Source organism: Anas platyrhynchos, chromosome 6 (genome assembly GCF_047663525.1).
Source record: "Anas platyrhynchos isolate ZD024472 breed Pekin duck chromosome 6, IASCAAS_PekinDuck_T2T, whole genome shotgun sequence".
Taxonomy (NCBI): domain Eukaryota; kingdom Metazoa; phylum Chordata; class Aves; order Anseriformes; family Anatidae; genus Anas; species Anas platyrhynchos.
This window is the reverse complement of record NC_092592.1, coordinates 24,663,370-24,691,163: the sequence shown is the minus strand read 5'-3', so window position 1 is coordinate 24,691,163 and position 27,794 is coordinate 24,663,370. Positions and strand designations below refer to the sequence as shown.

Here is a 27,794-nt window from a genome sequence, read left to right as displayed (position 1 = left end):
CAGTCAATATATTCATTAATATAAAGTCTATTTTCAGTGACTGATGTACTGCATTTCATTCATTAAATTCTGGTTACTAAAATTTAATTTCTTTATGTGTTAATTAAAAGTATCTTTCTCCTTCTGGTTACCAAAAGTATCCCAACTTACTCACGCAATTCAGATTCTAGTAGATGCTGTGTTTGATCGTGAATTAACTTTTAAAAAGTTTCACAGCAGGCGGAAAAACAAATGGGAAATTGGGATATATATCAGTAATGGAAATCAACAGTTGATCTACAGTGTTTTTTTATTCCTGTTTTAAATGGTATTCCAATTCTGAAAAGCTTGTAATACAACTGAAAAATATTGCAAGTTTAAGATTAAATGTCAACAGTATTTTGGCATCAGTTTTGCATGTGTGTGCAGTAGGCTATAATGTGTGAAATGCTTTTCTATAGTCCCTCTTCCACTTCCCCAGTCACCAGGTTATCCATGCACACCTTTGCTACTTCAGTACTTCTATGCATTTTCTCTCACAGTCCAAACATGACCTGTTATGATATAAATCATTTGATATCCTTCACAAAGTATTTCTGCAACAGTATCAAGAAAAAAAGAGACCACAATAATAAGAAAATATGCAGCCAGAACCACCAACCAGAAGCCCAGTTTACTGCTTGGATGAAACCTGTCCTTATCTGCAATTCAATTTTTGCCCATCACTATTCCACCAACTAATGGAAAATGATGGAGAGCAAAAACGGATAAGAAGAAACCAATAAAATAAAAATGAAGCAACAACTTAAGTCCTCTAACTAAACCAGGAACAGATTAAACAACATAGAAAAAATAAAAATTAGGGTAGGTTCATCAATAGCCTGCAAAATGAAGGAAAGCAGAAGCAGTTATTCTGCCTTACCTTCCTCGTTAAATGAGTTCAGCAAGATACTGAATGAGCTATTTCTCTACCTTCAAGGTAGACCAAGACTTCAAATGTTTTTATGCAACTCCAAAATGTTTTTATGGGACTATCAAATGGCTAACTTATGAAGAAATGACAGTTTAAAAAAATATGAAAGATCTTTTAATATCCATAAACAGTTAAATTCTCAATCGAATGCAGACTGCTTTCATAACATTTATTAGCTGCAGCAACATTTAAAATTTAAACAAAACTGTGGAAAAATACCACAGATATTTTAAATATTTTTCTTTTCACAGAAAAACCTTCTATGCTGACAAAAGTGAACATATTAACATTACCAAGTGGAAGACAAGTTGGCCTAGAAATCTGAAAAAGATCTGGGGAAAAAAAAAAAACAACTCAGCAAAAGAATAAAATATTCTGTTTAATGACCAGTTGTCAGATGCATTTCATTTCTTAGCAAATGGCAGACATTTCCAATCTGTTGAGCTACAAAACAAAGCAGAGACAGCAAATAAGAATCCTTCTGGAAAAATACGAAGGCTAAGAAAACAGAATATTTCTAGTCTAATACCTAACGAAGTAAAACTTATATGCAGAGCACTCTCCCTTACTGCACAGCAAAATTGACAATAGAGCTAAAATATGACAATACACAGATGGTCATTTATCAGCCTCGAAGGTTGCAGACAAGATGCAGAGGTACAAAGACAACCTTGACCTCAAGTAACTCTGATCTAGGGAAATGTAAGGAGTAGCAGACACACCTAAGGCAAAAGTTGTCAAAGCACATTTATCCAAAGTCTACAAGCAGCCTCATACCAGAGGACCACCTTGGCATTGCTCAGTAAAATTAAAAGCAAAGGAAATGATGACACGCAAAGAAAAGAAATAATGTAATCCTCTGTGTGCAAAGATCCTTGTTTATGTAGCAAAACTGTGAGAGTTGCACCAATAAAAAAACACCTTGGTGGTCAGTTGTCACTCTGCCAGAGATGTTTCCTTATTCAGTGCACCTTCAAGGTAATGAGGTAAGGTGCAGATGAGGAGGAATGGGCTTCTGCTTAACGAACTTAAGCTTTGGTCTTTCTCTTTTTCTCCATGTTTAGGTTACTAAAAACTGGCTACAAACTTCTATTATTGACTGCAGGTGTCAATTTTAGGAAGAACTAATTTGAGAAAAGCTAACTATATTTGATAAAAGCTCATCTACACCCTCCAAAGAAGCACAGAGAGACAATGGCAGTAGAAAGAACTCAAATAATACCCTGACCCCTGCTGCTTCAAGGCCCATCACAGAAGGCAGCAGGCCGTCAAAGGTGCAACCCCAGAGAGGTATAGAAGCACAACACTGGTTAGAAACCCAAGGTACCAACTCCAGAGGAATGAACTGCCAGAGCTGTCCAGGCAGAACCATCAGCCACATTGTCCAGGTGTGAAACCCATCATAATGAGACATCAGGAACAGCTCTCTGGATCACCTTTCAGACGGAGGGGTGAGACACAACATGGCACGCAGGGGAAGAGCTTTCTGGGACTGCACAGGATTTATTACAAGACGTTTAGGGAATGAACTCAAGGCAGAAAAGGACTCTGAGAGCTTTGGGGAAGAAAAAATGCAGAGTAATAGAAAGGTAAGGAGCGGGATGATGCCATTGGTACTATCTTTGTGTGACTGCTCTGTGCTCACGTCTGCAATCTGTGTGGATGATCCTGTGTGTACATTGTATGTACATAATAATAACTATGATTATTATACACCTATATGGGTGTATGTGTGCTCTGTGTGGGTGCCTACGAGGAATACATTTTCAGCCTCATTACTGGTTGGAACTGGGTGCAGGGAGCTGCAGCAGCCTTGCCCCTTGCATGCTCTTGGGCCCAGAAATTCCTTTAACAAAGAATATCAACTTAATGAAGCTGTACACAGGAGGTATAAGGCTTCTTATTGTTTGCTTTTTGAGCTTCTTGTCTTTGGCAAGATGGTCTGTTGATTTTTCAGACCTCAGCAGGGTGCTTCCCACAAAAATGATACTTATCATTATCCGCTATTTAGGAAAACTGAGTTCATTTTCTCAGAAGAAATGTTCTAAATGAGATCGTAACTACAATCTCTATACATAGGTCTGTAGAAGAATTAGCTGGCGAGAAGATTTTGTCTAGTAGAAATACAATTATATGTGTGAAAAGAGAGATGACTATGTATGGGCAAGTCTCAAACTATGTTTTTTGATAAAAGCTTTTTATAAATAGATAGATAAAAACACACACACACAAACTCATTGCCAAGTTTAGCACCACCTAACAGCATATAAAGAAGCATCATCAACTATGAAACAAAAGATTGACCAGCTTAGAAGCTTGCCATCCACCCTACACCTCTCATAGCACCAGCACTGCAAAACAGAAGGCACGAGGGGCTAAAGATAACTGCCTCCAGTTTCTGGAAAACAGAAAAAGAATTGAGGCAGAAAAAATCTGAAAGCACAAGCTTCATTCCATTGGTGTGAACAGGAACTGATCAGCAGCCTATTTCTGACTCCCAAGAAAAAACTTGCTTTTGGCATCCTTCTGTACCAAACATGGGCATGGATAAATCAATAATTGAGAATGAACTGGAGAAAGGACTCTTGCATAGTCAGAACATATTTGAGGACAGAAAGCATAACCTAATAAAGAGAACAAATTACCTGATGTATCACTTATGCTGAAATGGCAGTTCCAAAAATATAGGTAATGACTTACTAGCATAAACAGGAATTCAGAGTGACCTCAAAGTTAGGACAGTCACATTTGAAGTCTGACAAGGGAATACTGTTCACACAACACACACACAAAAATAGGAAACTGTGGCAAAACAGTTTCCCACAAAAGATAGCAAGCATATGGAAACTTGGCACAGTAAGGAAAGAAACAAAATCTGTGAGCATGCTCAAGGGAAACTCAGGTTGGGATGGGGGTGGGGACAAGATACAGAGGGATACGAAACTGTAGGAAAATAAAATAATTTAATTTTGTATTTTTCTGTTTAATCACCTTTAGACAGCTGTCCTCTTTTCTGCCTAATATTAGAGTTTAAGCCTAGTCCTTGCAAATATTTACCAGTGAGTATAATTTTCAATACTATAAATAGTCTCAAAGAACTTTACATAGACACTGTTCGCAGGGCTGCGTTGTTACTATGTGCTAACAACACTAATAGGCATTTGAGTTCAGCAACGCTTTGCAAAATTACAATACAAAATTCACATACTCTTTTTGACTAAAAGGTTAGACAAAACCTTGGAAACAACAAAGACTGTTTTGGCTAAGAAGGAAAACTGGTCTTGGAATTTGTTTGGTTCTCTTAAGAAATTTTATTTATTTACAAAAAAATCTTGTTTCCATAAACAGAAAAGAAGAAGCAGTGACAGATGCTGCTTTAGAACAAGCATATCCAAAATTGTTTCAGTCACCCTTCAAGTACAAAACTATCTCTTTTTAGACTTTTTTTTTTTAACAGTAACATTCCCAAGGTTTTTTTAGGCTTCATCAAATGTTTCTCTCTAGACAAACCCCTTTAGCCTTCTCTCCCCAGCCTCTCTGCATTTTGTGCCTTTCTTACACACAATGTATCTCTTCATAAAACCCCATCAGAGAGAAATGTTTCTATTCCCACAGAAGCACATTTTTGGGGCAGTGACAATGCTTGGATTCAAAACTGCTGCTGCTTATTAAATAACCTGACAGTTTCTCTCAACGCTCTTTCTAGGGAAGGGGTACTAACAATCTGGTTTCACAACATATATGTTGTTGTAAGAAAAAGAAGGCATACTTTAACACCAAGGTGATTTACAATAATGAAACATACCTTATTCTCTTTGTATCTACTGAGATCTGCTATACAGTATTCTTTGAATAATTTATCATAATACTTCTTGGCAAGTCTCTTCTCCCTGTAAAAAAGGTATTAAATAATATTATTATTTAAAATTTTATTATTAAAAATATTCTATTAAATATAGAACATAATACTATTTATTTTATATTTTAATGACATTAACCAGACAAAGATGTTTTGTTTCATCTGAAGAACACAAGTTGTAGAGCTAGAAATGCAACAAAAATACACTCTTTGAGATAAGAGACAATTTCCACAAAAGCAGGAAAATGCATCTAAAATATATCTACAGAATCACAAATTAAAGTGTTTTGTTTTGTTTTGTTTTGTTTTTGTTGTTGTTTGCTTGTTTAAGAAAGGGCTCCTTCAGGATTTTCAGAACAGTCATCTCAGAGAATGCACAAATACTTTTTCTTTCTTTCTGTCACCATATCATTTTGCCACTAAGTGATGTTACTAAACCTCTTAAAGGTCTTTCATTGCTAAATGCATTAAGGATCAAAGAATGATCACTAAGTATGAACAGTAATTCTTAATAAATAGGGGATACAAATTCAGTACAAAGTGATCTAAAAATACAATGTTTTATATAATAGTTCCAGGTACCAATTCATATCTGCTTCATCATCTTCATTCCACAGGAATCTATGGTTTTCTCTTATAATATCAAGATCCGTCTTGTCATTTTCTCTGTAAAAGAATGCAATTTTATTTTAGTATGATATAACATTACCATGAAAAGTCAGTCACATAGTAATTTGGTAAACATCAGTATTCATCATTTTTATCTCTACCTCACTGTATAAAGGAATTACTATGGAATTAAACTATTTAAAAATATATTACTCCCTCATATACCATTTCCCAAATGAAAAATCCACAGTAGTAAATGGTCACTGAAACTGTGCATGACATCATTCTGTCTGAAAATTCTTTTTTTTCGAAGACAGTTATGGATAGCTCTAAAGAAGGATATCATTATTCTGGACAATGGGTAGCAACTTTGAAGATCTGAAAAGTGTTCCAGACTGATATTTTGAAGGTACTGCCAGATATTTCTCAACACACCTTCAATTAATGCTCACCTGTCATATTTCCTTTTATATAACAAAACAGGAATTAATTCAGCTCATGGTAAGTTCTTTTATAAAAACGATGGAAAATGGAACAAGGCAAGTTTGTGCTCCAGATATTTGCAATGACTATAGTTACTACTTGTGATCAAAATAATTAATAGCTTGATACACACACACATCCCTCTCTTCCCCCTAAGATACAGTTTAACAGCTTTATGTAACAAGGGGGTTCTAAGGACCTCAGGGGAAAGACTGCTTATGGTTCTTACCCAGAACGTCGGAAATCCTCCCTTTTGCCACCATAGTATAAAATGTAGTCACTCACAAACTTTTTATGTCTTTCATACTGAATAATGCAATTAAGGATTCTGTATCAGTATTTAAATTATTTTACTGATAGTTTAAAACAAAAATAATAATAAAAATGTTTTATATGTTTAGCAGAAATAATTTTTTCTCAAAAACCTGTTGTTAATTTCCAGAAAGAAAGGAATTAATTAGCAACTTTTACTTAATAACCTCTTATAGAAGCTATCTTCCAAATACAGAACTTCAAGGCAATTTCATCTTTAAAACCTCAACCAGCTGCTAGAAGTTTATAAAACTATCTTTCTTCTCCAAAAATGCTCTGTAAGCATATATATAGAAGCCAACCTCCAACCCATGTCAAACTTGAAGAATAATTAAATAGAAGGATACAGCATCCATCGATATCAAGTGAAACCTTCTTTTTCTTGCTTCTTCCCTGTTAATAACAAATATGTTTGAGTGAAATTTACCTTTACATTAAGGAAAAAAAGCCTCACAAGAGCATCAGATTAAAGATACCTATCCCATTCTTCAGCTGCAAATTGTCTGTGAGCCACACTGCCTTGTTTTGCTTTTTGGAATGGCTTTACCAGAAGGCTCTCTTCCTTTGTGCTACAGATAAGGGAGAAAAAAAAAGGGAGAAATGTTAGTCAAAAACTTTCCATAAGTAATAGCATTTCCATATCCAAATTTTGCACTAACTCAAGTGACAAAACCTGCTATGCTAGTTTCTACAGTTTCTGACTAACTCTACATTACAAGCCCTTTATATATCTAGGCTTCACAGCCCAGTAAAAAAAGGAAGGACAATATGTTCACTGAATAAGAGTGACTGATAATAATACTATCCCATCCTTTCATGCTAATGTCTCAACACCTCATTAAACAGTTTTGCCTCTCTTAGTGCAAGCACGGTAATTTAAAACTTAATTTAAGTACTGTCTTGTGAACCATACATGTCAGTAGCCAGCAAAAAATACATTCAAAATCTAACAAAGTAATAAAAGTTAAATATAAAGTAATACACTTCAGCTTAGTAAAAGGTATATTTAGTTAGTTTCATTCCTCAGCAGAGGTGAAGAAGGAGATTTTTCCATAATTACCAGCTGGCAGAAAGAAAGGAAGTCAGAAACCTGTAGCCAGTTGGCCAGGGAATTTATATTCTATGCTATAGGATACAGGACTCTAGAAACTAAGCATATCATTTGCTCAAAAGAACCTGTAGGCACAAAATTCCCATAAGGAGATTCCGTAAAACAGCAATACAGAAAAAGCTTAAGACTACTATTTTCCTTAAAGTGAAAATAAATATCATCATAGAGTAAGAAAAAGATATACACATATGCAGTGAACCCACATTAGAGCCCTACTGGGAATCAGCAGCAGTGTGCCAGAACAAGGATAGCAATGATATTTTTGAAAGGCTCCTGATGGTTAGTTCCACCTAGGAAGCAGAATGGTGTAATGTGTAATGGCCTTTTAAAGAAAATCAAAACTGAACAAAACTAGTCACTGTTTTACTGGAGAACAGCCATATTTATAAAATAAATGCCTTTTATTATTCCAGTGATTAAAACACTGACTTTTTCCCAGAATGTAAACACTAGAAAACCATTCCTTCAGTTTCATTACAAAGGAAAATATGCAAGAGTCCTAGGAAAGTTTCCAGAAAGCCTTCTTAAATAAAGTCTAATAACAAGGCAAGGAAGAGACAGGAAAAGGTATGAGAAATGTATGTCTAATGTAGGCAAAACGTTTAGTATGGTGCAGAAAGTGTCCAAGGATTATGGTGCCAAAGCAAAATAAATACATAAATTCAAAAAAAATAAATCTTAATAAGATCAGACTACAAAATTTTAATTGTGCAAACTAATGAAAGAATTGGCAAAATGGTCTCAAATAAGAGATACATAGTTACATTTCAAGGATTGAGTACAATATAATTCACCAATACAATTCCCAGGTCTCTTCATAAATTAATAAACTTTAGTGGTTTAAACTTGGTAGGCAGCTAAGTACCACAAACCACTTCCTCACTTCCTGCCCAGTGGGATGGAGGAGAGAACAGGAAAGAGGAAAGTGAGAAAACTCATGACTTGAGATAAAGACAGCTTAATAAGTGAAGCAAGCGGTGTGTGTGCAAGCAAAGCGAGATAAGGAATTCATTCACTGCTTCCCATCGGCAGGCAGTTGTTTAGCCACTTCCAGGAAAGCAGAGCTCCAGCAAACATAATGGTTACTTGGGAAGACACGTGTCATATCACCAAACGTCCTCCCTTCTTCCTTCTTCTACCCAACTTCTATTGCTGAGCATGACATCATATGGTATGGGACATCCCTTTGGTCAGCTGGTGTAAGCTGTCCAGGCTGTGTCCCTTCCCAGCTGCTGATGCACCCCCAGCTTCCTCACTGTTAGGGCAGCATGAGAAGCAGAAAAGACCTTCCCTCTGTGTGCAAGCACTGCTCTGCAACAACTACATGTAAAACGCGTTTTCAGCACTAATTTCTAAGCACTAAATCCAAAACACAGCACCACATGAACTACTATGAAGAAAATTAGCTACCCCAATGAAAAAAAAATAAATAATAAACTAGTAGCAATTCTTCACTTCCTCCAAGCAGGTGTTTTATATCTACAAAGCCTGCAGCTACTTGGCCTCTTTTGCCTTGTTCTCCTAGCAGTTTCACATTTCCTGATGGATGGAAGTGAAGGGAGCAGCCAAACTCCAGCAGTTCATGCTAATGCTCAGAAAAATGAAATACACTGCTCCAAGAACCGAGAGGCACATAGACACCAGATGGACATGGCAGAACAGATTTTAATCAGTTGTCCCTGGGAGACAACATGCTCTGGCAAGCTTGGTGTGAGGAAATGCTGGAATCAGAGGTTGATTTTTCAAAAATCAGTTCAACACCAGACTTTACATACCACAGCATAATTTTCTACACAACAATAGACCATTTGGACAAAACACACAATGTAAAGTATTAATTCTGTACTACATTACCTTTTAGTCTTTTGCACGGACTTCTCTCCATTCTCCTCATCACTGAAATCAGAATCATAGCCGCCATGGCCACGTGCCTGGAAGTAAATAAATGACAATGCAGTCAATATACCTGCTAGAGTAATTTGGATACAGCATAACTAGAAATCAGTACTGTGCATCATGAATAAATAAAAGACACTGAGCACACAATCAAGTGCAAATTCTCACATATGTTTAAACCAAATCATATGCAACATACAAAGCAGAACATTTTCTAAATAACATAGGACAAAGAAACTATGGTTTCTCACAGACACTGTCAACCTGTCAAAAATCACTATATAAATAATTTATACGCAGACGTTCCAATACTTAATCTTAACAGATGCAGATGCTAAAAAAAAAAAAAAAAAAGATACTAAAACACTTTTGGTCTTTACTTTCAAACAATCTCTCTTATACAGAAAAGGTGAGTATTTCCTCCAAGAGTTACTCTTTCAGAAGGCTGGAGGACAGAAAATGACATGCCTACATTTAAAATAATCAACAAGGATGAGCAAAATTTTTTCTTTGGCTGTGGTACAACATTTGAGATTGTTAGATCTTACATAAATAGCTGGAAAGCTGATTGAAATTATTATCTAAATACAAAATAAGATGCCTATAAAAACATACAGTTTAATCGGCACAATAGTCATACCACGAAATGAAATATTTTTCCCACACATTTTTGGACCATTATTACTTATTATGTTATTAAATACTACTAATAAACCCATATCTTAATGCCATCAAAATGAACAAGCACTAGCTAAAGCCCAAATCTGTCATCTCCATTTTTCAGCATACAGTTACATGTGCAGTTCTCTCAGTGGAAGCAATGGCTTTAGTTGATCCCACCTCCTCTCTCTCACTCCTAATCTCACATCTTCCTTCTAGCTGTCCAGCTGCAAAGTGTTCTACTACACAAGAGCCAGATCAAACCACTCATCCAAGTTACAACAAATGATCTCATTAAAAGTTCAACGATAAATTCAGGGTGAAGAAAACCAACCACCCTTGACTGATGTCCCAATACTTTTAGGCCAATCCTTCTCTGAAGGCACAGTACAGCACCAGTACTGTGGCGTGCACACCAGTCCTCGTGTGCACAGACAAGTACTGCACCAAAGCTATGTTCATGCATCAGCAGCTCCAGCAGTGCTGAAGGCACTTGTGGAGACCCAGACCGAACAATTACTGACTGCCTCAGGATGGTACCAAGATGACCTGACTTTTAGTTAAAACTTAAAAATGGACTACAACAAAGAATCTCATGAATATTTCTACTTTGGAAGGAGAGTGCAAACAGACATCTGCTTAACATGAAATTTCAAGACTGGCTTCTCCCCTATCCCACAAACAAAAAACCCAATCCAAAATACGTAAAATTTATTCCATATTTAACTGTAGTAAAAGACAGGCAGATAACAAAGCTTTGTGTCCAAACTAAGAGATTTTAAAAGATGCATATGTAAGTATGGTCATGCAAAACTGTCAAGAAAATTTAAAGTAACTACTTTCACTATTTGATAAACCCTCTCATACCACAGTTGTTTTCATATTTTTTTTCTAAACTAATAAGTAACTACCAAACATTTTATCAAAGTATGAACCTGAGTATTACATAACTTATTTGAGTATTTTATCTTCTGCACCGATGTTGGACTTTTTTTTTTTTCCAAACACCACCACAAACTGAAACCACAAAACTAAAACAAGTACTAAAACAAGTGTACTTTGGGATACACTTAAATCACTGACAGTTAAGCAATCCCAACATCTTGGATTCACTTTTGGAAAGCACTAACTAAATTAGAGCTCCTGTAAACTAGCAGTTTACACGCGGTAAATGCAGTAACGTTGCGTATGACTGACAGCAGACAGGAAATGTCAACTGTTGATGCCAACTCCCCAGCACCACACTTGCAGGAGGCATTGGCATCCAGAAAAGGGTGCAAAACCTTCAACCCTGTTTTAACCCTTTTCATTGAGGTAAAGGCACACTAGTGAAATGTGCACATCAGAGAACTGTTCATGTTGACTCCTACGGTTGAACTGTAAACGAAAAAAAAAAAAAAAAAAAAAAGGCAACACAGTCCTAGACACAAAATCCCATCTCGTGGCCCCTCGTCACGCAGCTCCTTTAACAGGCACCACTCAGCCTTCCCTGTACCTGCCCAGCTCACAGGGCTGTGCTCCTGTCTGCGCCCAGCCCCAGGCAGGCCCCTGTGCTCGTTTTGGCACACACTGCCCTGGGAATGCCTCAACTGAGCCCGGGATCCAGACCAGAGCTGCAAGGAGCTGAAGGCTGGAAACTGACAGGAAACTGAGCGCAACAGACAGGGATCCGCATGCGGCAGTGCTCAGTGCTCCTGCACCTTCCTGTCAGCTTCCGGGCTTCGCTGGGACTCTGCAGCCGCCACTTGGGTGGAAAACAATTGACAGGCCGTTCAGTGAATTTCACAAAAACACGATTACGAAATGTGTTTGTACATACTGCATGGTGAACGCTCCTAACAAAGAGAAAAGCCACAAAGTACAGCCTCTTTGCAAAGGTTTTTTATTAAAACTGTCTCTCAAAAAAAAAAAAAAAAAAAAAGTAAAAGGTAAGACAGCAAGCAGGCTACGGCAGTGGAGTTCAAAGGTTTGTGGGGCTCCACAGTGAAAAATGACGCTGAGGAAAGGCCTGGGTTGGTCTTAGGCAACTTCCAAAGCCACCCCTCACGCCCTGAAAGCTTCCCGTCTCTTCCCGTCCCTTCCCTTCCGATCCCTGCCCTTCCCCGGCCCGGCAGGCCGCGGGCCGCACGGCGGCGGGGGCTGTGCCCGTGCGGGGCCCGCGGCCTGCCCCTACCCCGGGCCTTCCCCGCGGCGCCGCCGCCTGCCCCCTCCCCGCGTCCCTCCCTCCGCGGCCCCACTCACGGCGGCGCCGAGGCGCAGCTGCTGGGGCACCATGGCGGCGGCGGCGGCCGGGGCCGGGGCCGGGACCGGGGCTTGGACCGCGCGCGAGGGCCGGGCCGCGGGCCCCTCCCGGAAACCGGGGCCAGAGGCGGAGCGGGGCCGCGCCGGGAGCTGCCTGCGCTCGGCGGAGGGGCGCCGAGGGGCTCGGGGGGCCGGCGGAGCGCGGCGGGGAGCCGGCGGCCGGGGGAGGGCGAGGGCGAGGCGCGCCGGCAGGGGAGGGGAGGGGAGAGGCGCTCATCATGCTGAGGGGCGAGGGGAGCCTCCCCGTCCGGGATCCCGGTGCACGGCCCCGGCTGCGCCCGCCGCCGCCTCGGGGAAGGTAGGAGCAGCCCCGGCGGGTGCCGCCCGGCTGGAGGGGCTGGGGGGGGGCTCGGGGCGCAGCGGGGCCGGGAGCGGGCTCGGGGGCGCCGGGTCCCCCCGCTGCCCTTCCCCGGGGGAAAGAGGCCCCGGGGCTGGGGTGGCAGCGGCGGCGAGGGCCCTGTGGGAGGAATGCCCGGCTGGCCCCGGCCCCAGCCCATCTATCGCCCGGCAGCGCTGCTCCTGCCTGTGCTCCCCTGGCTTCTCCTGCTGCGCTGCGGTGCGGCTGGCACCGCCGCTGCTCGCCCGGGGGTGGTGGAGTTTGGCCTGAGGGAAAGGAGCTTTGCACCCCCGAAGTGTTCTCGTGAGCTGGCTGGGAAATGCCGGTGTCCACCATTAAACGGTCAGTGCCAGCAAGTAGCTGTCAGGCAGCTGATACTGTTTCCCATCAAACATTAGGACGCACCATACTTGAACCGGTGCGTTGGCTGCTGAGGTCAGAGATGCTGCAATCCATCACAGATACTTTATTCTGGAATATATCAGAGTTCCCAGCCATGCTATTGATTCCTGGAGTCTTAAATCACAGATCTACTTCACAATGGAAAATTTTTGAAATTGAAATACTACTTTCATTGTTACTAACGAAAAACATTATAGGGAGTTGCTATTATATAGCGAGGCTGTTGCACACCGCAGCTTTCAATGTACCTCCTTACCTTGGCTACTGAATTTCGGTTTCAAAAGAGAAGTGTTTTTTCTCTTGCTCAGGTATTTTTGTCACTAATTATGTTGTTACAGCTCTGGAAGGGATTTAAAGGTGGTGTTCCATGGAAAGGATCTGAGAGCCAAGTGTATGTGGCACTCACTGAATGTATATGGCATGCTGCTGAAGCCCCACTGAAAGTGTCCCATTTCCTCTAAAGGGCAGAGACTGTTGCAAAAATGGAATTATCCTAGTTAATAATTTAAATATCACAAAATAAATAATGTATACACACGAAGCTGTAATAGCAGGCGTATTCTTTTTGTTTTTCCTCTCCTACGGAAATGGCAGACTGCTTTAGTATGAATGAATCTTGACATGATTCTAGAAACTGGGCCAACATATCATTGATTATGCACTTTGAAGAACAGTGGGAAAGGTAGAGAGAAGATCTACAATTCTTGAATCTCTCATCATTGTACTGTGGCCACAAAGGCCTGCATATAGAAAATATAAACTTTCTGGAACAGGAAGATTCTGCAGAGAGTCCAACTATAGCAACTGTTGTGGATGCTGAAGTTATTGTATATGCAGTTTTGCTGAGAATAGCTGCTAGATAATTTCATTTTACTGCACTATACTATTCTGATGTCTGGCTTTAAAACATCCCAACGCTGACTGCTTTTTATATGCAGGCTACAGTAAGCTACTTTACAACCTACAGCTGGGTAAGTGGATCAGAAACAGCCTGCTAAATAGATGGGAAGTTGAAATTAGGCCTGTCCATAGCTTGTTGTAGATAGATTATAGCTCGATCTTCTGGGAGTATTTTCATTGCTTTAACCTTGCATCAATATGCTTTGACACTAAGAAGGACAATTCTCTCGTCAGATTCCCAGAGGACTGAAAGATACAGGGGAAAAGGGCAAAAAGATGGGCATCATTTCTTGGGGGGTGGGAGGCGTTACAGCTTTAAAGTGGATTTCAATAATTCTATAACCAGCTCTTTGCAGCACAGTTTGCAATTACAGGTAAATCAATCTGTGAGTTAGCTGCTGCTGAAAAGGGCATTCCTTTTCTCAAATTGGCAGTAGTGCTTGTCTGACCGCTTCTGCTGAACTGCAGTATTTAATTTGCTGCCAGTCTAGCTCCTTTGACACTCCTGCTGCGGCATCTGTTGAGTATCAGTGCTGGTGCAAAAACAGGTTAGGAATGGAGGGATGGGACAGGAGTGAAGGGGGAGGTGAGCTATAAGGACAGCCCTTTCAGCAGCAGATCTCCATTAAATCAGCAGTAATGTGAAACTGTTCTCTTAAATTACAGTAGCCCTGAACTTCGTGACCCACGAGGAATACAATATCACTGTAGTTGTCCTTTTACTCCTGACCTAAATCCAGAATTGGGTTAAGATCAGACCCACTGTATCCAGAAAGCCTAAGTCAGACATGGTTGTAAAACCTCCAGGAAGTAAATGTTTTCTCTCCAAGTTTTCAAATTATTGACATTTATCACTCAGTTTTCTGACAAGTCAGTGTAACAATTCTGTAGAAAGTTCTGGGAAGAAGAAACGGAAATTACTGTGAAGCTGGGATATTCTTAATAACAGAAGGTAATGTCCATGATTCTGAAATACTTCCAAGAGTTTAGCTTTAGCTTCTCTACTTTCACTCCTTCTTCCAGTTGTCTATGTAATCACATCATATTATGTGGACCACAGAGATAGACTCAGTATGGAGAAAAAAAAAAAGAGGCCAGTTTCATTTAATTGAATTTGCCACTTCTCGGTCATTCAAATTCATTAAATTGGTGGTAAAGCTGTTGCAAACACAACATGATTTATGAATAGGTATCAACTCATATAATTTGTGCTGAAGAGTGAAAGGTAAATTTTAACATCTGGCATGTGCCTTTCTGTGTCAGGGCAGACCTCTGAACTTGCTGTGGAGGTAGCATTATGTTAACTTAAGCAACCTGTTCACTTATTTATTGAATTCTGCCATATTTCTGGGGGGAATACTCTTATCAACATGTATGTACTAAAAGAAGTTACTAAATCATGGAGATGCAGAATTCACAAGACTATACCTGATGTATTTGTTGGGCTGTTCCTAAAAGTTTTTTTGGTATAGGAGTTTCCACAGTGTAAATAGCTATTAACCTTTAAGGTATATAGTGTTTGTTTGTTTGTTTTTTTCCTAATATATAAGACAAATCTCCCTAGTTGCTACGTGAGATAATTTTAATGCCCTAAACCAGTTGATACAGAAGGCAAGAATTGATCTATGTTTTTCTCATACATCTTTATATACTGGAAGACATATGCCCACAGTCTTCTCTTTTTGAAGCTAAAGAAATTAAAGTACCTTTCCATATAGGTTAAATTTTTGAGAACTCTTATATACTTTATTGCTATTCTTCAGACTCAGATTCCTCTTTCTGTTTTTAAGGAACACTAAGGCAGCTTTGCCAGTATGCCACAAGGGACAGCTACCACAGGTACAGAGAGTGAGGGCAAGGCAGTCACTGCCATTATAAGACCTGTTTGCAGAGTACATACATTTGAGTTTCACATGAGAAATGAATTCAGAGATATCAGAAGTATTAGTAATGTTCAGATTTATTATGTCTAATCTCTCCTCTTTCTCCATTATACCACTTATTTTGTTGAAAAATGAGGAAACGAGATTTTCTAACATTAGTTGGTATCAGCACCTTCCTCCATTCTACATCTGTGAAGTCGCCAAATCTTTTATTTTCATATCTTCGTAGTACGAACAGTCTCATGGCATCTGTCATGTTCCTGATTTTCATCTCTTTCTATTTGAAGTCCCCTAGTAATTTGTAGAAAAGCAAGCAGAGCTAAAAATACAAGTTCATGTGTGCGAGTAAAATTACATTCAGTAAGTGCAGTCTGCTTTCTTTAACGTGTACCTCTGTACAAATTTCGGGATGCACTGTGCCTTCCAACAAGCCCCAGCAAAGTGTAGTTAAGTCACAGCTGACTCACAAGCCCAAGACTTCCTAAGGAACAGGGAAAATCACTGTGGCTGTGCTGAGGCATGGCGGTTTATGCTCACCAGTTCCCATGACAGGGTTTGGTCATTACAGACTAGTCATTAAAGAGTCCTGTCATTCTGTGATGATCTAAAGATTAGGTAAAGGAAGCAGACTGTTGAAATGCACATTTATTTTGTCAAATTCAGTAAATGTTATGTTCCACAATCTTTTGCCATGTAAAGATGCATGACTTGGAGTTTAACTAGCCACTAGATGTCAATGTTGCTGTACTAAAAGGCATGTGAAGTTTCATTTGTTTGGCTGATAATTTATTCAATAAAAGCACTTCTGGATTTGAATTTTTTTTTTCTGGTATAGTCTGTTACAAAAAATATCATGGGCAAACCTGTGCTTTGTGTTTTATTTTGAGAGCAGCTGTGCTGTTTTGTGTTTTTTTTTGGAGCTGTAATTACCATTTCAGTGTGTAATCATTGTTAGAAAAGTGCCTTTGAAAAAATAACATCATTGTTCGTAAGTTTCCTCCCATGTTCCAATACCCCATATCTTTGTATAAGTGACCACAGTCGTTTGTATTGTGTTTAATTTGTTAATAGGGATAAACTAGAGATATATATTAGATGTAATATAGATAATATAATAATATGGATTAGATATAATGTATCTAATCCTGTTAAGAGAAAATCAGTTTTTCTAAATTCCACTTATTGATGGCAATTTTTCAATTAAGTATTCCTGCTTAATACCATTGGAGACCAGGATCAAACAGACCAAGACAGGATTTCTATAATATTAAGTCTTCCAGTCTGATAAACAATTTGGAAAATTTGGTTCTTTTGAAAATTTGGCCCTGATTCTGTTCAACCTGAAGGTGGCAAGGAGAATTTGACCCCCAGACCTTTATTCTAGGCTCCTGTACTTTGAGGGTGAGCAGATCACTGCAGCCTTTCACAACCCCTTGCTGCCTGCTGCACTGTCAGACTTGCAGCTGAGGTGTTGGTTCTGTTGGCCATCTCCAGAGCATTCACTTTGAGACCAAAGTTTGGGAATTAGTTTTGGAAACATTAATGGAAAGCTCAAGAAGAGGACAGTAGGCATGTCAAATTCTGAATTCAGCTCAAAGGCTTTTATTTAAAATGTTGTTTGAACTTTCATCTGAAAATCTTCAAGAAGCAAAATATGAAGAAATTTCACCCTGATTCTTAGCCCATCAATTTGGTAAATAGAATCCCGGTTTAGGCCACATTGTTACAAAATACAGCTTCACCTGATCTATGCCATCAACTCCACTTGGATGCACGAGGCCTCTCCATTTCAAGCACAATTCACAAAATGTATTTGTTGTTACTGTTGGTTGAGTAGCAACCTTATAATCTTCATCATCATAGACTGTACTAGCTTAAGTCATGCTCACCCCCTTTGATAGTAGCATCACTTACACTTTTAACATGCTAATGGATCACAGCTATATGAAGTACTATGACTTTTAATTTCTAATATCTATTTGAGTTTTCTCAACTATGAATACAGAATTATGTAAGAATCTTGTGATATCTTGAAAACCAGATTGTCTTGACCATTCATTCTGTTGCATTTAAGGGAAAACTCCTAGCAATAACCTAGATCCTAGAATTTCTGTGAACTTTCCAGAACCAAAAAATATCATTTAACTAGACCACAATCTCTTGCTAATGTGTGTATTGTAAATAATACCACTATGGCCCTGTAAAAACTAAATTATTCAGTTACGAAAATCATAGTAAGCAGACTTTCATCAAAAAATAATTATAAGAAACAACCTACTGTGTTATCTCTACAGATTATTTTTTTTTCAACAAATAAATGATTTTACCTAACAAATCCCCCAGAGATACATTATGTAGACTCCTGTCTGCTGTCCTTTAATTGGCACTGCTACTCCCCATTTGCTGCGTGGCAGGTGATTTTGGTCTCCAGAGGTTACAGTCCGGCAGCTATGCAGAGAACAGTTTGCTTAAGACTCCACGTGCTTGTAAGCATGCATAAACAAGTACAGTCACCTCAGTCTGTTAGGAATTTAATTAAAAAGTAATTATAAATATGCACAAAATATTTTTCCTTAGTTTTATCAACCTGCATTGAAATAAGTGGAATACAGAAAGTATTCCTCCAGAGTGTTCCAGGTTTCACTCAAGGAGATTTTAGAAGTGTATTATGCTTAAAATCCCCAAAGTATGAACATTTTCTTAAGACAGCAAAGAATGCTTAATCTTGCTTTTATGTCTAGATCTGTTATGGTGGAAAGTGACTGATGATGTTCATATAGATAAATCAAAGAGAAAGGAAAATCTGTTCTTCCAGTTTGATATCAGATATCAGTTATTATGTGAGGGGGAAATGAAGAAAAATAAGAAGCAAGAGATAAGGAAAATGTTGTAAAGTGGAAATTCCCCCCCCCCCCCCCAAAAAAAAAAAAAGGCAATACATTTTGTTATTTCCTACTAGATTTATTCAGTGAAAATAAAAAGAATGTGAGCAAAATCACAGCCCATGGCAATTGTAAATTATAGTGAAAAACATGTATTCCCTTGCTCCTTGATAGCATGCAATTTTGTGCATGTCTGCTGTGTATATATATTCATTAATAATTTACTTACTGTGATAATTGAGGAAAGGTACAAATCATTTACAGTTGAATGTATGGAATCTAAAGACTCGTATATAAAAAGGTGCTGACAAGCTTCTATCCTCTCAGTCTTAGAAGCAGTTAAGCACTACTAGTGTGCCTAGTATTACAGAAAACCTGGAAAAGAAGGGTGCCTCAGGGCCTTCAGTCTACATTATAATTTAATAGAGGAATAAGGCCTCATTCCTGCATATGTGTTCCAGAAAACATTAGTACTTTTAGAGATGTGTTGCACCTTAGTTTAACCAAAAATTGAGATGTTAATCCAGGAATCAGGAAGGCCAGTTCTGTAAAATATTCTGTAACTGCTCAGGCATGTTCATCACAGGGTTTTCAGTGTCCTAAAGCTAAGAAAATAAAATATTTGACAGCATAGATGGTTTGCAACATGCAGTGGTATTGTGAGTAGTTGGAATCACACTGATGATAGATTTTTATTTATTTATTTTATAAGAGAAGGTACAAGAGCATAGTAAGGCATAATGGGGACAGAAGCAAACCTCAATCCACTTTATGGTTTCAGTGGGATTACTTCCATAGTAAAGTAAAGCAGTATAGTAACTGGATGTAGAGGCTGATAGTATCTGGGTTGAGGTAATCAACAGCTGACCATTTGGTAGAAAATGAAGGATACAGGGATATAAAGACTGCACTCTGTGCAATGAACTAGACTGAATCAGTGAAAATTCCTTTTTCACTTTTTTTTAATGAACATGCTTATACAGTACTAATGTGAGACCTCATTTAATAATGCCACTAGCAATTATACTAGAAATGTCCTTTCATTAGTAGAAATATATTACTGATTGCCAGTTTTGGAAATAATAGGGGTTATATTTCAAATTAAATACAATTTTGTGTTATTTAATCACAAAGATTGTTCAGACACGAAGTACTGAAATACTATCTGCCTTTCTATTGAAAGTATTTCCAGGATACTATTCATTTCATGCATCTAAGTGGAAAGGGAAGGATAGCTATCCTAAATGGGAACAGTTAGTCTAACCTAGTTACAAATATCGAATTATGTTACTTACAACCAGCAAACATGACCCATGCAATATCCACAACTATAAAGATTACATTAAAAAATTGCTGAGGAAAGTATAGTAAGTAAAAAGAAATATTCAAGCTTGCATCTTGGGGGAGATCCTGCTATTTGCTGAAACCACATTCAATTTGCAAGCAATATATTAAAATGTTAAGAGTTACATATCTAAATGACTGCCTTTCTTGAATGGAAATAAAATATAACCACATGAAAGATGAAGGTCAGGAATTCAAGTGAGATTTGGGTGAGACACCATTTTCTTTAGCATATAATGAAATTTTCTCACAAGTCTATATTATACAGTCCTCAAATATATAGTTCTTAAAAGATGGAATATATTATTTAAAGTTTATTAGGATCCATTTTAATACATTTTAAAATCTTGTTTTAGTCAACCCTTGCCACTCTTTCCTTGTACAATAGTTTTTATTTGAACCTCAGCCTTAACAGAGTCAGTATTCAGAAGGTTTCTATAATCTGATTCGCTTAACAAAAGGAAAACATTATTTTGACTATGTCATTTAGCTTTGATATGGTTGTAATCCATCCACAAGTTTTAAGAACTAGGAAAATTTGTATTTGGAGATTAAACATTAAATTCAGTTCCTAATATGGGACTCCTGAATCATACATAACCTTTCTCTTGCAAGCAGTTTTATGTCAAGCTTCAACTTTTCACAGTAATTTTTTAAAATCAATTTTTTAAAATCAAATTAACTTAAGAAAGTTAAAGAAACCAAGTAAGATTACAGTTTTCTGTATACAGAAATGAACCTGGTTTATATGTGTTTGGGAGCTAATGGGTACCATGTAATAGAAGTCCTTCCAGTTTTTCTGTTTTGCCGTATTTCTATATAGTAGTTACTTTAATGACCAATATTTTGCCTTCCATTCTTGCCCTGTAACGCATCTATCTTGCCTTGAAGTTCAAGATCAAGTTGTTATCACTTGGAAAGATTTACCACACAATGAAAGAACACTAACTCTCATTCAGACACTCTTTTACTTCATTAATTTGATTTTCGTCATCCTGAAGGGATGCAACCAGAGATAGTCCGCCAATGTACAAAAATGATTTCTAAAGGTTTGACAAAATAATATTCTTTCTATAACTCCAAAACTTTTTGTTAGCTGAATTTTGAAAACTTAGGTTTCATAACCTGAACAATCAAATGACACTTATCTATAACACACTTCACTGTTTTATGCAGTGTATGATCTGGATAGTTACGTGTAAGCAGTTTTTCATTTGCATTATCCATTAAATTTTAGACAGGGAGGTAACTTCCAAAATTAACATTAGCTTTGTCAGCATTGCCAGAGGACACACTGCCAGAAGTTCAAAACAACAGTATGTAGTGCAATTTTTTGATGTGGTTTTATTGCTGTCTTGAAGGTAATCAAATAGCTGATGAATTGTCATCCTTTCAGCTCTCTGTTAAGAACAACTGGAGAAGCATTTTGATGTTTTCTGAGTTGGAGACATCAATGCCTGCAGAAAAAAAATATGCCCTTAAAACAACATATGAAATTGTTATCCCAATCTAAAAAGAAGCTATTGTGCTATTTATATCTGAAAGTACTGTAGTACAGTGATCTAGCAGTACAGTTGGAAAAACAAAGCCTTAACACTCGAGTCCACATCTGTGATTTCTGTTTCAGATTTGCAGTTCTGTGGTCTTAGAACAACATAAATATCCCCACCTTGGAGCCTGAGTCTTTATGAAAGGGCAGCAGAGCCCAGGTCACAGACAGTAACACAGCCCCCCCCCGAGCCACAGCCACGTGGGTCCGCCCTGTCCTCAGCAGAAGGATTGAGCTGCTTCCCGACATCACCCATTCTGAATCTATAGCAACCCTCCTCTAATACGTGAAGCTATTTTTAGCAGCAGGGCAGCCTTGAAAACAGCAGGTAAAGCATGAAAAGAATGAATAAGTGGTTGTGGTGCTTGCCTGTGAATAGAAGCTATATATAGAAGAGCTCATTCGCTCTCTAGAGAAAGATCTTAATATATATAATGTATCTATGAAGGGAGATCTGCCTCGCCCCGAGCGGAGGTGGAAGTGTTAGAAGCATGCAGCAGAGCATTATTACTACTTCTGACCTGAACAGTTACTTAAAAAGTCAATCTTTAATATTCTTTTTTTAAAAGATGTTTAAGAAGATAAATTGTTAATGGAATCATGTATCTTGAATTCAGTTTTTATTTGCAGAGAATGCATAGCATTCATTTCCCTGAGTGAAGAACAAATTAAACAGCAGGAGACTACGTGCAGCTCCAAGCTCTTTTCAGCCAATACTTGCTCCAGGAAGTTCTCCAGAGACTTTTCTCAGGATCCTCTTTGCAATGCCTAGAGTCCAAAATCTCTCCTTCTCTGATGTTTCTGCTGGCTTCTTTCTGAATTCCCACTCCTGTTTTCTTGTCCTTTTCTCTTTCTCCCATATTCATCCATTTACTTCAAAACAATGCTTAGGAAAAAGCCCCATGTGCCTTTGTTTAATCAGGAGTGTGTGTCACTTATTTAACTGGGGAGCTATATTGCTTCAAAAAGGAGCTTATTACTTCTTCCTGATGTATTATATTAAGACTGGGAATTAGGCCCTCCAGTTTTAATGTCTCTTTGCCTAAATCGCAATGGCAACAACAGTGGAAACTTGCAGCTGCCTAACAGTGATCGCTGTCTAAAAGAAATTCAGCTGTATGGCATTTGGATGCTTGTCTTAGGAAAGTGATATATAGGAAGCATTGCATGTTCAAAATCTGAACGTCTTAAATATTATGCACAAGGTAGGGAAAAAAGCTTCTGAGCAGTCATAACTAAAACATGTATCCCTCTGTAGAGCTGAAAATTACATTAAAAATTACATCCAGTTCTTAGACGCAGTGTTTTGTTGGTTTTGCTTTCCCACTGCAGAGGGAGAGCCAGGCAGCCAAAAGAGCAAATCCTTCCTTAAAGCTGTACTGAGGAAAGAGCACGTTGGCATACAAACAGAGATGTGGCAGGCTTCTTCAGCACTCCAAAGTCTCCTCAGCAGGGGGTTGCGACTTGGATGGAAATGGAGCAGGGCATTCAGCTGGGTGATGTGTCATTTTTGACGGAGAACCTGCGCTGGGCTCTGCACAGCCACAGTGTGCCCACCATAGGGTGGGGTAAAGTGGGCCATCTAACAGTTGAGGTAAAAGGGAGTGTTTTGTAGGGAAAGGTATTTTTTCAAATTTATTTAAGTGTTAATAAACACTTCAGTAAGATACACTTGTGGAGCTATCAGCAACAAACCCTTAAGATGTTTCAGCACTGGTCCAAATCCCAGCTTTTCGAAACATTTTGATTAGCAACCATAAAACAGCAATATGTGTTTGATGAGGCACATCCTTCTCATTGTGCAATTCATTATGTCAGTGGCACTCCAGTGAGGCTTTTAGTTGAACTATTTGAGCGACTTCAGTAGGGCTAAGATTTCTTCCATTGTGAATTATTCAGGACTTAGAAACCTCCTGTTTTTAATCTCTCCTCAAAAGCCCGTTATCTCTGCCATGTAACAAATAATTTTCTGATGTACATTTAAATAAAAAAGCATTTCAGTTACATTTTTCTTTCTGCAAAATGACAAGGAAAATTAAATACAAGCTTATACAGATTAGAATAATTTTACGGGGACTCAATGCCATGAAAAAAGTACAGAAGGGCAATGTAAGATAGCACAGGTCAAGGAAAGGATTTTATAATGTGCCGTCTGTTTTTAATTAGCATCTTGGCAGACTGGAGGATCTCAAACATTTTTCCATGAAGAAATGTATTATAGGCTTTTCTTGCTGCCAATTAAATGGCATTTAGCTGCAGTGACAGTGGTATGTTGTTTTGGGTCTACAGAAAACACTTGCTCACACTAGAAAATCTGGGACATTGTGTTTCGGATACAGGGTTCTTACTGGACTGGATTTTCTATCACTCTGCATTTTCAGTGTAGGCATGAAAGATACCTCCTAGGGACAACTACTGATTTCATAAATAGTGCAACAGTGAGCTGTGGAACACAGCAGAACCAAGAGGCCATGGAAGAGTAGGGAAGAGAGAAACTATCCCCTTACAGAAAGTGTTGCATAGATTCTTAATATCACCACGCCACTTCCTTCAAAAGTCATGAGACCATTTCCAGTTATAAATTAATTGTAGATTTTCTTAGTTGTATCATGATTTAATGTCTGATCAGGCCATGCAGGGAAAAATATGGTAGCTTGCATATTTCAACATGACTTTTCCTCTCCGAGAAGTTCCTATAGAGGGCACTTCAATCCTACAGCAGGACTCAGATTAGGTATGACCCTGATGCCAGTTCCATTGCAGTGGTTGGGCATTTTGTCTGGCTGAAAGGTGCCTCCTTTTCCAGCTGCCTGTGTGAGGTGTCGATCTTCCTAGAGTATAAGTTAACTACTGGCAGATTTTCTTGAAAGTTCTACAGAAAGTTTGAGAAGATGCAGAAAGTGAAGATTCTGCAGAAAGTGAAAACCCAGTGTATTATTGTCTCCTTTCTTAATACTTCTCTCTGTATGAGGTTTGGTCTCAGGTCCACCTTTGAATTGTGCTCTCTTTAGCTCTTGAACTGTTTGCTGGTTTTGTGTCCATCTCCTGTCCCCCATCTCTATATACCCACTGTCAGTGTTTTCAAGCCAAAACACATACAACAGAGATGAAGGAGGAATTGTTTCATTCTGGAGGAAAGTGGCCAGTATTTGAGAGAATGGTTGACTCCATGCTCTTGGATTGCATGCTGCAAAGCATGCTACTCCGTAACCAAGCTCCCAAGCCTTTTAAACACCTGAGAAAGCAACTGGTCCCACTGTGCTGGGAAACAAAAGGCATGAGCTGGGGGGGGAGCTGAGCAACCCCAGCTCTGTGATTCATACAGGCATCCAGTCCCATTCAGAGGAGCAGGAATGTATGGCCTCTAAGGGAACTGGAAGTTGAGGGTGAAAAGCATAACAGGTTTAATAATGTTTGTGAGGTATCCCTCACAGCCAATCCAGGAGTAACTAACTGAGGTTATGTACATGTCTCACCTGAAAGATGGTTATTGTTTTCTGTTTTTTTTTTTTTTTTTCTGTTTGTTTTGTTCTTTTTCTTTACTTACATAAAATAAAGGTACTGAGCTGAGGTGATTATGAAGGAAGGCTGAGAGAGTTGGGGATGTTCAGCATGGAGAAGAGAAGGCTCTGGGGAGAATTCATTGCAACCTTTCAGTACTTAAAGGGGTCTTATAAAAGGGATGGAGAGGGACTCTTTACTTGGGTATATAATGATAGGACAAGGGAAATGGTCTTAAACTCAAAGTGGTTAGGTTTAGATTAGACATTAGGAAGAAATTCTTCACTGTAAGGGTAGTGAGGCCCTGGAACAGGTTGCCCAGAGAAGCTGTGGATGCCCCATCCCTGGAGGTGTTCAAGGCCAGGCTGGATGCAGTCTTGTCCAACCTGATCTAGTGGGTGATATCCCTGCCTATGGAAGGGGGGTTGGAACTAGATGATCTTTAAGGTCCCTTCCAAACCAAGCCATTTTATGATTCTATGATTTGCCTGTCTTGGAAGATAGTCAGATCAGCATGAGCAGTCATCCAGAAGAACGTTTAAACAAACTTAACATTATCAGTATTGTCAATAGCAGCTGTTCAAAGTCTATAGACTATGTCCTTAAAATTTTGTGATACTAGTTTAAAAGTCTTATGATAGCTAAACATAGTACATTTTGAATGCTCTGTATCGAGCTGCTTAGCCTTTATCCCTCCTGGTTACCCAGGATGTTGGACGAGCTTGCATACATTGCACATCTGTTTTTTCCTTAAAGAACAATAGTTCAGATAACAGCACTTAGCTTGTGAGGTACTGTTTGTCATTGGTCAAATTCTGGCCCACCTAAGCCAGTGAGCAGTCCTAGAGCCACCTGTATGCTGACCAGGATACACGCAGCAGAGCAGGCGTCCTGCTTCTGGCCAGGAGAGCTAAGGCCCAGCTCTCTTCAGAGGTGGTTATTTGTAACTCCATGGTGAACTGTGACGGGACCCCTTTATGCAAGGGAAAGGAGGCCGTCCTCCGTGTTCTTCTTTCCCCTAAAGCTGGCAGCAATTACAGTAGCCGTTTTCTCAGCCTTTTGACACAAGGATTGGACTGACTGTCCCACTTTTAGACAGGAAGGGAAAAGTAAGTTAGAACAACTTTCCAAATAAAAAGTTTTGGACAACTCTGTGGTAATTCACAAGCTATTCTGTGCTATGAGCAGTTGTAAAGGCATCTTGAGTTTTGTTGCACCTAACCTGCAGAAGGTCTCTTCCTGGCAATGGCTCCTGGGGACAGACCCACCTGAAGCATGCTCTTTTCAGAACTATTTGGAATCCAAAAGACTTCATTTTGTTTATTGAAAGGGATGGCACTGGGAGAGTAAAAACTCAGATCATGAGGTGTTTGCGGGAATCTTTGATCCCCAAATCCTTCTGCTCCAAACACAGTGGTAATGTAGCAAGAACAATGTTCTCTTCATAGGGGACTCCTGAACATTGGAGTGTGATTCTGACTCTTGTATATCTCTGTGGTAAAACATCATGGACTTAACACTGAGCAGCACAGTGAAGTTTACTGTCTTGCCATTGCTGTCAGTGGATTTTGGATTAGGCCTTGTATGTGCAGGCAGCTCATCCTGAACATGGAAAAGGCAACAAAATTTTCTTAAAATGTTCTAAAAGTAGGATAAAATAAAGGATAACTGTAACAGTATATGTATCTGTAAAGGCAAATGTAGTCAGCATGAAACCACAGGAAGCTTATTAAAATTTTGCCATATGTTGGTAATGAAAACATATTGGGCCAATGTGAATATGCAAATACAGCCAGTGGAGTAGAGTTAATCCCTCAAAAATTTATTCAATATTTTAAAAATAATTTTTGGCTCTATGTTATGACCTTTTGTTTGCTTTCCTCAAATATTTTAGCAAACAGGTTTACTCATAAAAGTATTCATATTGTAACCAGATATGCAAGAATAGTTGCTAAAAACTGATCTTAAGTAAATAATAACAAAAAATGCTTATGTTTGGACTAGAAACCAAGCTGCAAAAGTTGTGCTAAATCTGATCAGAGTGCGAGCAATACCAGGTGGTGAATACCTTAAATGACAACTAGCAAAAGTATCTTGAATTTTGAATGTCATTTACCTGCACTTGATCTTAGATGGTTGGTTGTTAACAACTATTGGTATTATCAAAGTACCAAACAATTTGGATATAATAGAAAGAAATAAGCTATTTCATTCTTACCATATAGAGTGAATATATGGGAAATAATTATTTCCTAGGAATTACTTAGCTTTGGTCAAAATTAAAGATGACAAATATCATAGCTTCTTAACAAAGTATAGGAAATACTAAAATCTCAGTGTAATGCAAAGATGAATGATTTTCAGCTGTTAAAAAAAAAAAAAAAAAAAAAAAAAAAAAAAAAAAAAAAAAGGAGGCCAAAAATTAAAAGGATCCCACACACGAGGAAGAAGAAAAGCAGGTCCTCGTCTCCAAGGAGCAGACTGGCCTCGTTCCTCGGCTTTTTGTTTTTGAGGGCTTCTTCTTAGACCTGCTTGAGCTAAAATAAAGGAGACGAAAGAAAGGGGGAAAGCAGGCGAGGGAGCGGTGGGCGCCTCCGCCGCGCTGGGGAGGCGAGGGCATCGCCGGGGTCGGGGCCGGGGCCGGGGCCGGGGCCGGGTCTCGGTCTCCGCGTGTTGCCGCTGGCTACGGGAAGCAGCCGGCAGCGGCGAGAGCTGAGCACAAAACGAGCAGGGCCCGGTTTAGGCTTGGCAATCTTAATACGATACCAAAGAGGAGTCAGAATGAATAACAGCAGCCAGCAGCACGGTACAGG

General features: G+C 39.1%; 2 protein-coding genes across 6 annotated transcripts in view; one reads left to right on the top strand and one right to left on the bottom strand.

Moving 5' to 3' along the window:
* LOC101800677 (protein FRA10AC1) overlaps positions 1 to 12,302 on the bottom strand; it is a 30,454-nt gene extending 18,152 nt beyond the window's left edge. Inside the window, exons 1-7 of the mRNA XM_027460404.3 lie at positions 12,124 to 12,302; positions 9,181 to 9,257; positions 6,692 to 6,784; positions 6,563 to 6,608; positions 6,133 to 6,209; positions 5,394 to 5,477; positions 4,758 to 4,842 (exon numbers count right to left, since the gene is read on the bottom strand). Of these exons, the coding sequence (XP_027316205.1) occupies positions 4,758 to 4,842; positions 5,394 to 5,477; positions 6,133 to 6,209; positions 6,563 to 6,608; positions 6,692 to 6,784; positions 9,181 to 9,257; positions 12,124 to 12,156 (495 nt within the window). The 5' untranslated portion in view covers positions 12,157 to 12,302. The remainder of the gene's footprint in view (positions 1 to 4,757; positions 4,843 to 5,393; positions 5,478 to 6,132; positions 6,210 to 6,562; positions 6,609 to 6,691; positions 6,785 to 9,180; positions 9,258 to 12,123) is intronic.
* Positions 12,279 to 27,794, top strand: part of LGI1 (leucine rich glioma inactivated 1) — a 30,908-nt gene continuing 15,392 nt past the window's right edge. For 4 of the 5 annotated variants that reach the window (XM_072039628.1, XM_072039629.1, XM_027460402.3 and 1 more), the window contains exon 1: positions 12,352 to 12,481. Coding sequence is in view for 1 of the 5 variants with exons in the window: in XM_038181569.2 (XP_038037497.1) it covers positions 12,402 to 12,481 (80 nt within the window). In the remaining 4 variants the exon portion in view is untranslated. Of the gene's footprint in view, positions 12,482 to 27,794 lie in introns of all 5 variants that reach the window. The other variant, XM_038181569.2, reaches the window with a different exon arrangement.